Source organism: Leucoraja erinacea, chromosome 3 (assembly GCF_028641065.1).
Source record: "Leucoraja erinacea ecotype New England chromosome 3, Leri_hhj_1, whole genome shotgun sequence".
Taxonomy (NCBI): Eukaryota; Metazoa; Chordata; class Chondrichthyes; order Rajiformes; family Rajidae; genus Leucoraja; species Leucoraja erinaceus.
In genome coordinates, this window is record NC_073379.1 from 65127087 (window position 1) to 65139175 (window position 12089).

General features: G+C 40.6%; 1 protein-coding gene across 2 annotated transcripts in view; it reads left to right on the forward strand.

The window, feature by feature from the left end:
* slc12a2 (solute carrier family 12 member 2) overlaps positions 1–12089 on the forward strand; it is a 140054-nt gene that overhangs the window by 78402 nt on the left and 49563 nt on the right. For both annotated transcript variants that reach the window (XM_055632836.1, XM_055632837.1), the window contains exon 10: positions 3121–3275. In XM_055632836.1, the coding sequence (XP_055488811.1) occupies positions 3121–3275 (155 nt within the window). The remainder of the gene's footprint in view (positions 1–3120; positions 3276–12089) is intronic.

The following is a 12089-nucleotide window of genomic DNA, read 5'->3' on the forward strand; positions in this document are numbered from 1 at the left end:
ATTACAATTAGTATTATTTTATTTCAGTTTGCAATGCTTCGTATTAGACTTCATTCAAGAATTTAGAAAGCATTTACCACAATGCAGTGACCATACTGTAGACTTGAATAATTTAAAAAAATGGAGTGTTACTATAAAATTCTTTATTTTATAACAATTTCCAATTGCTATTTGGCCAATATTTCCACAACTTGATTTTATCAACATGAAATCAATTGGTTTCATATTATTCACCCAATAGGTGGCTTGATATTTTTAGATTGGTGTAACTTCATTTGTTTTATTTGATCATTCTTGCTACCAATGTACACTTGAGCTTATTAGCAATTTTGTAGTGAACAATATTTTACTGTAAATGTTTGCCTTTTTATATTGTGCAAACTAGGAAGTGATTTAATCAATGTAGTACATTAAACAAATTGGCTGAAGCGACAGATGGACAAATATCCATCACTGTGACCTCTTCCCAGGACCTCTTGTATTCTTAACTCTCATTAGGGAATAAATATGTTCGTCACTGGAAAAACCTCATGTATTCTGTTGGGATTGACTTTAATTAGCTCCTGAAGGTTTTTCCACATTTTGTAATTTATTAGAATATTGAAACAGAGAAGCCTTGAATAGAAAATATTTCAATAATCATTAAAGCTATTTCAAGATGAGCCAGAATTTAGCTAGAATTTGCTAGTGATATTTATATACAAGAAATAAGATCTTGCAAAGTAACCATTTTAAATGAATGGTACTTGCAATTCTTCTGGTGCATTCCTGTCCTGTATCCTGATAAAATGGTCAGACATATCTGAAGCAACTTGGAATGTGTTTCTTTATATTCGCTATTTATGAATCCTTTTTTTTTTTTTTTTTTTTTTTTTTAATTTTATTTTTATTAGAAGTACGGTAAATTACAATCCTACACAACACATGTATCTTAATACATTTTTTGTACCGCTTCATTTTTTTTGAGCTTTAAGAAAAAGGTAGAAGTAAGGAAAGTAAAGAAAGTGCAAGAGAGTCGTGAAGTGCAAGAGTGTTGGGAAAAGAAAGCCCCTTAGGAAAGAAGTTAGAGAAGGAAGTAAAGTGAGAAAATAGACCCTAGAAAAGAAAGAAAGAGAAAATAGAAACAATCGCTCTATTATAACATTAAACTCCGCAGAAAGGGGACTACCAACCAAGCCTGTTTTTGTTGTTTTACCTCCCATTACCAGGTCCTGATACCACTTATTTATATATTTGTTTTTTTTTAAATTACTATTGCACCTCATACTTGTAATAGGTCCAGAAACATAGACCACGTCTTTTGGAATTGGTCTGCTTTACCTACTAGGAGGAATCTCATCTCTTCCAGATGTAATGTTTCAAACATATTTGATATCCACATTTTTATTGTTGGTGTCAGCGCATTTTTCCAGAATTTAAGTATAAGCTTTTTTCCCATTATTAGCCCGTAATTAAATAAATTCTTCTGAAACACGTTTAATTCAGGGTTACCTTCCGATATTCTGAAGATAATCCATTCTGGTTTTGGTACCAGTTTTATTTTGATCAATTTTGAAAAAATATCAAATATTTCATACCAGAATTTTTGGATTTTTGTACAAAAAACAAAAGAGTGCGCTATGGTAGCTTCTTGACACAGGCATTTATCACAGATTGGTGAAACATTAGGGAAGATTTTATTTAATTTAGTTTTTGAATAATATAATCTTTGTAATGTTTTAAATTGGATGAGCGTATGTCGTACGTTGATTATTTATGAATCCAAGCGGTTTGAAATGTTGCTGTTGTAGTAAGTTTGTTTTGGAAATGCTGTAAATTGCGATGCAGACTCCTTTAGCTTGGAAGCTTGAATGACTCTCAATCAATGAAATGACAAGCTTTTAAAAATAGTGTTTATTGGGAAATTACAATGGGATTTAATTATTGAGTTTCAGAATCCAGGATTTAAGGTTTTAGCAATATTTCGTTGAAAACTTTTGTACACTAATCAAGAATTTTCGATTTTTTAATTAAATCGCAACATAAAGAAATGTTTGAGCATTGAATTTAAATGACAGTGATATTAGCTAAGATTCTTTAATGAATTGTTAAACTATGAAAAACTATTTATTGAACCTTGACATTGGGCATTTTGAATTTCAACCTGAATGTCAGTAAATTTAAGTTCTTTCTACTAAGCTGATTTTAGCAGAGCAGTTAGTGTGGATTATACATCTTCATATTCTGTTCCATAACATTTTTTTAGCTATAGCAGAATATCTACAAAGAAGTAAGGTAGAGAAAGGTGTCACTCAATTAGGTAATTGATCATACAGTAAATGCCAGTGTGTACGTCATAACAAGAACTGAAATAACCAGAAATGCTCAGCAGCTTGGCAACATCCTAATGGAGAAAGAATTAATCCTCCTTTAGTTCAACGAGCCTGAAGAAGGGTCTCGACCTGAAACGTCACCCATTCCTTCTCTCCAGAGATGCTATCTGTCCCGCTAAGTTACTCCAGCTTTTGTGTCTACCTTCGATATAAACCAATAAGCCATAATCTGCAGTTCCTACTTACACCCTTCATTAGAACTGGAAAAGTGGGGGAAAACAACTTATTTCCATTCTGACCTCCTATCTTATTACAATGAAGCCCAAAGTAAGCTCAAGGGACAGCACCTGATCTTGCGCCTGGACATGTTACAACTTTTGAATTTAATTCAATAATTTTGGCTAACCATCTTAAATGTTGCTGAATGTTATTATCGATCAGCATTTTTTTTTGTTTCCTTTTTCTCTTCCTTCTCCAATTGCCATTGTTCAAGGTAATGTTTACCGTGACAATCTCTCCTCATAGATGTTCTCTCTGTTTCGGATGGAAGCTGCATACCAAATCTCGTTGCGCTTATGTGCAATGACAATAGAAGATATTATTATTATTATTATTATTATTATTATTATTATTCTCCACCATACCTTTGTTCTGTATTCTATTGTATGCTTGTATTCTCCATTATTGATAAAGAGTCCATAACCTGATATGATGATTTTGTTTCTCCATTGGCACTGCCAGATCTGCCGATTGCTTTTGGCACCAGCATTTGCTCCAGTAATAGTGCATACTTTTTATTCCTGGTTAGGTGCTTGTATTGTGCGTGATGCAACTGGGAACCTGACAGATTTGATCACCCCCGGAACACTGAATAATTGCACCACTGCAGCCTGTAAATTGGGTTTCAATTTCTCCTCCTGTGCCACAAATAAATGCTCGTATGGCTTAATGAATGACTTCCAGGTGAGAATTAATTTAAAAAATGTTAATTTTAATTTTTTGTCACTTCAATATGTGCAATCCTGAAATATTTGCGTACAACTAACATGTTAGTGAATTTGTGATATTTTTACTAAGTACTTCAGATTCATAACTAGTGACTGATGTTTGTGGAATACATCCAATTCCAGAGATGCACCAAAAATCTTCTGCTGTAAATAATTTATTGTAATAAGATAAGATAAGATACATTTATTGTCATTTGGACCCCTTGAGGTCCAAACGAAATGCCGTTTCTGCAGCCATACATACAAAACACATAGACCCAAGACACAACATAATTTACATAAACATCCATCACATCGCTGTGATGGAAGGCCAAATAAACTTATTTCTCCACTGCACTCTCCCCCCCCCCCCCCCCCCCCCCCCCCCCCCCCCCCCCAATGTCAGAGTCAAAGTCAAAGCCCCCGGCTGGCGATGGCAATTGTCCCGCGGCCATTAAAGCCACGCCGGGTGGTGCGAGGTCGCACACCGGGTCTTGGTGTTAGAGCCCCCGGCGTGCGCTCGCAGAGTCCCGCGGCCATTCCAAGCCGCGCGGGGCGGTGATGTTAGACCCCGCTCCAGGAGCTCTTCAACCCCGCAACTCGGGCGGGGGAAGTCACCGTTGCGAGAGCCCTGAAAAGCGGTCTCCCTCCAGGGACCCGCGGGCTCCCGGTGCCGCCGTCCACAGACCTGTCGTTGGAGCCTCCGACTCTCCGGTCGGGCCGCAGCAGCAGCAGCAGCAGCGCTCCTCCACCGCTCCACCCGCTCCGGACTCGGCCAGCCCCGCGACGGCGACGGTGAGTTGTAGCACCAGAGTCCCCGGCTTCTTCCTGTTGGAGGCCGCTCCTCGTTGCGGCCCCAACGACAACGGAAACCCGACGAGAAAAGGTCGAGTCTCCCGTGCAGGGAGAGATTTAAAAAGTTCCCCCCCCCTCCTCCCACCCCACCACCCCCCCCACACACACCCCCCAACAAAAAATAACAAAAACTACATTAAAACACAGACAGAAAAATAATAAAACGCGGACAGACTGCAGAGGCCGCTGCTGGCGAGAGCCGCGCCGCCCATCGGAAGACTAATCAAAGGATTAATTTTCACATAGATTTTGCTGACATTAAAGTATACATTGAGAATTTACCTCCTCCAGAAGAGAAAAAACTGGAAGGATGTTATTAGTGCCTATTGGCTAGTACCGGATGTTCTGATAATCTAACTTTTTGAAAAGAGGATCAGCAAAATTGTTCTCTATTTTAAAATATGTAAAGATTATAAATTTGCCAATAGTAATAACTTGCAACATTGGACAGTAAATGAAAGCAGCAGAAGTTATTTTTATAGCACCTTAGAAAAAGAGTAAAGCATATTCCATTTATAATTTATCTCATTTTCCTAATAGTATTACACCTGATAGATCATTTTAATTGGACGGCCTTTAATTAGAGAATTACACCATTGAAATCTAGTGAGCACAGCATAAAATTATGCAATAATTAATTTTTAATGATGTCTGGTCCTACTTGTGTACAAAGCTCGGCAGCACAGTGGCACAGCAGTAGAGTTGTCATAAGTGTTTATCTGATTAACTCTTTTTAATTGATCTGAATCCCAGTTGTTCGCGTTTGCACCTTACCTTCAGGTACATGAGAAACATAGCAAATAGGTGCAGGAGTAGGCCATTTGGCCCTTTCACCCAGCACTGCCATTCAATATGATCATGGCTGATCAACCAAAATCAGTACCCCGTTCCTGCTTTTTCCCCATATCCCTTGATTCAGTTCGCCCTAAGAGCTCTATCTTAAGGGCCTGCCTCACGGCGATTTTTTTGGCGACTGCCGGCATAATTGACTGACGTATCAGATCAAATACACGGCATGATGCAGCGTGATGACGTATGACGCGGCGTGATAACTAAAACTTTGATTTTGTGCTCTTCCGGTTTGTGCGTTTTTTCTATTTGTGCAAAAATGATACATGATAGCGCTATGATATTTGTCAGCACAGTCACCATTCTCCTGTGCTGCAAGTGCACCAAGTTTTGTTCCGATCGGTGGCATAATATAAAAGTTGTCGAGGTTTAAAAATCGTAAAAAACGCGCGTGCGCAGATTGATCTCCTCACCTGCCGGTAGGGAGTGGGAAATAGAGGGAGAGGAGGGCAGTGGGGGAGGCAAGGAGGGATAGTGGGGGGGATAGGGGGAAGTGAGGAGTGGGGGGCATAGGAGGGGGTAGGGAGGGGAGGGGTTATGGAGGGAGTGACTGGGATAGGGGAAAGGAGATGGAAAGAGGTGAGGGAGGGGAGAAGGAGAGGGGAAAGAAGAGGGAGGGTGAAGGAAAGAGGGAGAGAGTGCTGGGGATGAGGGGAAATGTGCTGCGCCTGTGCAGTTGGGGCTATGTCTATGCATTGATTCCGATTAGTGTGTAGGCAATCGCATTTGTTGGTACTGAATGAAGAGCCGCATCAAAGCAGATTAAGGATGTGGCATGGAGAACTTTTTTTTATCAAGCCTGTGGATTTTTTTTAAATGATAGGGTTCCCTGCAGTCCAAATGTTCATACCAGGATAAGGTTAAGAGATGGACTTTAACAGTTGAAGGAGCAATTGGTTTCAGGGAGGCTTCAAGGTTATTTTGACCTTCACTCTATTCACTGAAATGAGGATCAATGCCTCAACAAGCTCTGAATTAAGCCCTTGAATGCAAAGTGGTAGCATGTTAAAAAGTATATTACTTGAATATTGCTACCATCAGAGGTTAATTACTACCGTCTGACTGATAAGCAAACTTTATTTGATACTACACGGTGGGACCCGTTGGGCGGGCTGGTCCCCCAACGCAATATTCCATCTCTCCAAACCCAAACTCCAAACCCAAACTCCCAACCCAAAACATTGTCCATCTATTCCCTCCACAGATGCTGCCTAACCTGCTGATTTCCTCCATTTTGTTTTGCTTGAGATTCCAGCCTTGTGTGCCTTGTAGTGCCTTGTGTCTCCAACAATGATTACAACCTAGCTTTTTGTGCCAGTTTCCTTCTCATTGGCATTAAATTCCATTTCCTTTGTCCCGCATACGATTGAATGCTGCCTGATGTCATAGGCAGTTACTCTTTGCTTTTGGAATTGAACCTGCTGTTCCAGAAGTATAGATTATTGTGATTGAAGGTTCAATTGTATCGAAAGACTCACCCTAAAGTGAGATAGGACATCATAACGAGCATTGCAATAATATGAAAGATTTGCAGTAAATGTTAAAGATCTGGCTGCAAAAAATAGTCTGTTCAAAGTAAGTTAATGTGATAGATGTAGAGGCACAAAACAATGAATAAGAGTTACGAAATGCATTATAACTTTCATTGTACATAATGCAACAAGATAAACTTTCTCATTTATTCCAGTAATAAAAATAATCTCATTGCATAATGAATGCTTTTGTTATGCTCTCAAATTAAAGCGTGCTGAATAAAGTGAAGCAAAGTTTCAGCAGCTTTTTCACTAGTATGTCCTGCAAAGGTTAACATGATGAAAGGGGCTTTCAAGTCATATCGATGTTTCAAATCTTTGACAGGCATTCAAAGAGTATTAGAAAGGCTCCATATTCTAACGTGGATAGACAATAGGTGCAGGAGTAGGTCATTCGGCCCTTCGAGCCATTCAATATGATCATGGCTGATCATCCCCAATCAGTATCCTGTTCCTGCCTTCTCCCCAAATCCCCTGACTCTGCTATCTTTAAGAGCCCTATCTAGACCTCTCTTGAAAGCACCCAGAGAACCTGCCTCCACCACCCTCTGAGGCAGCGAATTCCACAGACTCACCACTCTCTGTGAGAAAAAGTGTTTCCTCATCTCCGTTCTAAATGGCTTGCTCCTTATTCTTAAATGCAGGTTATCTGATAATAATTCTTGGATCTAGGAGTGCAGCATAGTTCCTTGAAGGTAGGGTCACAGGCAGATAGGGTGGCCAAAAAAAGCTTTTGGCACATTGACTATCATCAGTTAGAGTTTGAGAATGGGAGGTCATGTTGCAGTTATAAGACGTTGGTGAGGCTGCATTTTGAGTATTGTGGTTGGTTCTGGACACAATTATAAGAAAGAAGTTGTCAAGTTGGAAAGTATACAGAGAAGATTTATGAGGATGTTGCCAAGATTCTGGTCTGAACTATAGGAAGAGGTTGAGCAGACTGTGATACTGTTCCTTGGAGCGCAGAAGGATGAGGGGTGATCTTATAGGTGTATAAAATCTTGAGTGGAATAGATCGGGTAGATGCACAGAATCTCTTGTACAGATTAGAGGAATCGAGAACCAGTGAACAACGGTTCAAGGTGAAGGGAAAAAGATTTAATAGGCATCTGAGGGGTAACATTTTCACACAAAGGGTGGCAGGTGTATGGAACAAGCTGCCAGTGGAGGTAGCTGAGGCTGGGACTATTTCAATGTTTAAGAAACAATTAGACAGGTACATGGATAGGACAGGTTAAGAGGGATATGGGCCAAACGCAGGCAGGCGAGACTAGTGTAGGTGGGACACGTCGGTGTGGGCATGTTAGGCCAATGGGTCTGTTTCCACGCAGTATAACTCTATGATCGGACAATAAGCTCATTTCAACCTCATACTCCGATGCAGAAAAACCATTTAAAATAATGTAGTAGCCATTTGGCTTAACTCAGTATGTTATAACTATAACCAGTTACCTTTAATCTGCCTGTAATAATGTGGGTGGGAAACAGCACTCTTACTAGCATTATATTTAATGTCATGTTCCACACCATACACGGAACATATAGTAAGGAGCTGCTGGAGACCAGCGCTAGATGGACTATAGACCACAAGATCATCTGCATACATAATATGGTTCACTAAAATATTACCAATCACGCACCCAGTGTTACAGGCTTTCAATTGTTTAGACAGATCATCAATATATAGATTAAAAAGGACAGGGGACAAAATTCCCCCTTGTCTAACACCATTGCTAACCCCAAATGGGGCTGAGAACCTATTGCCCCATTTTATTTGCATAGTCTGGTCTAAAAATAAATTGGATATGTATATGGATGGGAAAGGAATGGAGGGTTATGGTCTGAGTGTAGGGAGATGGGACTAGGAGAAAATAAGTGTTCGGCACGGACTTGAAGGGCCAAGATGGACTGTTTTCCGTGCTGTAATTGTTATATGGAAACACGGCATGTTTGCAGGCTGGGATTCTCATGCTCTCGTGCTAGTAATTAGCTTTTTTAGTTTAGTAAGAAGAAGCATTGGGGAAAGGTCGCGGCTTTCGACCATGCACGTGTTTGAATACGAATAAGATCAAAATGTACTTAAACAAGAAGACGTTTGGATGAATATCTTATGTTTTTTACTACGACAATAAAGAAACCATTAATTACCATTAATTAAGAGAGTGTGTTTTGAAGATTTATCTTTGGACGGCATTGAATGAGTCGTGGAGAGCTCGTGAATGCGTAACAAAATTATTTCCTTACCCCTGTCTTCAATCATAGTGGCTAGAGGAAAGATTTCTTGAACGATATAATAATCTGCCATTACATCTAGTCGAAAGCTACCTTACAGCCAGGAGGTAGAAGATTGGTTCCGCAGAAGAGGAACTGAAGGTTGGTTCCCTAGAAGAGGAACTGAAGATAGATCTGTCAGAGATTTAGAGAAGCTTACCTGACTGGTAGGTTAATGGACAGCTACGCAACTTATCTGAAGATTGAAAACTTCACTGATCGAGAGTGTGAGTAGAACAGCTATTATATTATGCTGTATATTTGAAAGCCGGAATGCCTTAATTAGAACAGCTTCTTAACGAGATGCTGTGAAAGTTTGAAAACATCGTATTTTAAAGAAATTCCTGGCTCTGATAAAGAGTCTGGAGAAGGGCATAGAAGCCAGTTCTGCTAAGTTTTGGAAGGCAGCGAAGGGCGACAGGAATCCAGGTGCTTGTCCGTGGTTTGTTTTGAAGTCAAGATAAGATGCATTCTTTCTGAACTGAAGTCACTTCTTTACTTCGAAAATATTTGGATGTTTTCTGAAAGTCCAGTTTTGTTTTGGTGTCTTATCGGGTGCTTTGGAACATGGCAGAATGTTTATCAATGATGACTGAAGAAAACTGAAGAGGTCCTGTTTGTCCAAATAGCAGATTTGGCAGTCTGCCAAGACCTGTTTAAATCGATGGAGCAGGTGAGTCAGAGGAGCCACAAGGTGGCGGAGAGAAGCCAAGATATCCGAAGAGCCAAGCTAAGCTCACCGAAAAGGCCCGGGTTGCATTTCTGAAAGAAACCCAGAAGGAGAGAAACAAATTATGGAATTAGATGGTCCAGTTATTTGAATCCCAGAAGGAACTAATGGAATCAGATGAGAACGTGAAGACAGTGCAATCTAATCTGGGGTAACTATTCAGCCTCGGTAAAGAGGTTGGAGATAAACAAAAACACTGCTGGATTCACAGCTGTCTCAGGAAGAACTCGAAAGACACACCCAGTGGTTCAAGGAAAAGGTGAAGTTATTTGATGATTCTATGGAAGATGCGAAGAGATGGTTAGCTGAAGTTGAACGAAGGACTGCGAGTGCTATAGCAGGAGATGCTACGCAACATGGTGCTGATGTGGAAGAGGAGATTACACCACATGATAGTATCTCGAATGTATCTACACGAAGATCAAGACATAAATCTGGTTCTGTAGCCAGTTCAGCATCAAGAGCCTCGGGTCGTATGGAAGCTTAAGCAACTATGGCTGCTCTTTCGCTACGAGTTGCTGCTTTGGTGAGAAAGCATGAGATTGAAGCACAGGAAGAACAGTTGAAAGCGGCCGAGGCACGTGCGGAACAGACGAGGTTGAGGAACAAAGAAGGAAGTTAAAGAGAGAGAAGGAACAGTTGGAATTGGATATGAAGTTGGAAGAAGCCAGGACGAAGATTGACATACTGGAGTGCCAAGGTTCAAGACGCGGCTCGAAAGTATCTCAGAGGAAGAGTTCCTCAGTCCAACAAGGAGCTGCTGAGCTGGAGACAGCAGCTGGATTAAATCCACAGCTGGGGCCACTAGGTCTGGTGCCTTTGAACACCCACTGAAACAATGGTGGGCTGACAAAGCTTTACTTCAACAACAGGATGTCAGACCGAAGTAACAGATTTATGGGCCTCCTGATGAGGCTCATAACAAACCACCAATTCAGTATTCTTTTAGGAGGTGTGATACACAGGCTCGAGCAAGCCAAGATTGGCGGATGCCCGTTTATGCTACATTGAGGCCCAGCCTGGGAAGAACAACAAGCCAAGGAAACTCGTGACAAAACTTATCCAGACCAGCACTCTTCTCAGAGGCCTGTTTACCTTTCCTCTGAGTCCAAGGAGGGATTTAGAGAAGAAAGTCTGTGATTTGATGTGGAATCAAACGAGAATTAGCGAGTCTCTAGCTCAACATAATATCTCTTCCACATTACCTCAAATGGAAATTGTTAAGTACAATGGTGATCACTTGCAATATGAGACTTTCATAGACCAGTTTGAGAGAGGAGTGGAGAGGAAACGATGATGAAGATTGTTTTTTCAATTTTTGGAGTATTACACAAGCAGATATCCAAAGGGGTTTGTTGCAAGTTGACGGAGGTTGCCTGCCGGTGAGGGCTATCGAACGGCAAGAAAGTTGATTAGAGAACAGTTTGGTAACGAGCACCAGATCGCATATGCATACATGAAAGGCCTATGCTTGGACAGCTATCCAGCCAGAAGACGCAAAAGCATTGCGGGAGTTCGTGATATTTAATATAAGTTGTTGTGTCTCGAAGAAACATTTCAACCACGTGCAAGAAATTAATGTTGTTAGCCATATGTAAATTATCACACTAAAACTGCCTTATAAATTTAGAGAAAAGTGGAGGGATAAAGCAGGTCTGATGGAGGAAAATGAGAATCGAGAAGCCATGTTACCAGACCTGGTGGCTTTCTTAGAAAGGAAAGTATGCTTCATGTCAAATTTACGTTATGGGAGTATTCAGGATCCTAAACCAATCGCAACTGTCAATGGTTCTACCTTTACAAAAACAAAAGGAAGATCAGGACCTAAGGGAAGTAGTTTTGCTACCACTGTAATACTTGCAGAAACGAAATGCGAAAGGGAAGGAGATACATCTACTATCAAGCAAAAAGGATTTTGTTTGTTATGCGATGAAGTTGATCACATCATAAGGTGGTGTCGAAGATTCAAGAAGAGGGAATATAAAGAAAAGATAGATTTCTTAAAGGAGACGGGAATCTGTTTTGGATGTTTGAAAAAAGGACACATGGTTAAAGACTGTAAGAGTCCCATAACTTGTGATAAGTGCAAGCAAGATCATCCTGAAGCACTTCACACTGAGCAGAAGAAGCCGGAGCAAATAGAACAGAAGGAGAAGCCAGCTACTGGTGATGCTGTCACCTCACCTCATAACTGCCCATATTGGGGCTGGGGTAGAAACCTGGATCTTCTCTATCTTACCAGTACAGGTAAGGAATAGCAAGAGGAATAACAGTGTTGCAAACATATTCATTTTTGGATCATGGAAGTACGGCTACCTTTTGTACAGAAAGCTTGATGAGAAGGCTGGGCATTACAGGAGAAAAGACTAAGATTCTATTGCTTACCATGAAGAGGAGAAATCCTGTGATAGTCATTACATTACAAGTATGGAAATATCTAGTCTGGATGAAGACAGTTTTATACCAATATCTGAGGTGTTTACACATGTCCATGCCTGTTTGTCATCAAAATATACCCAGGCATGAGGACTTGAAACAATGGCCTTATTTGAAG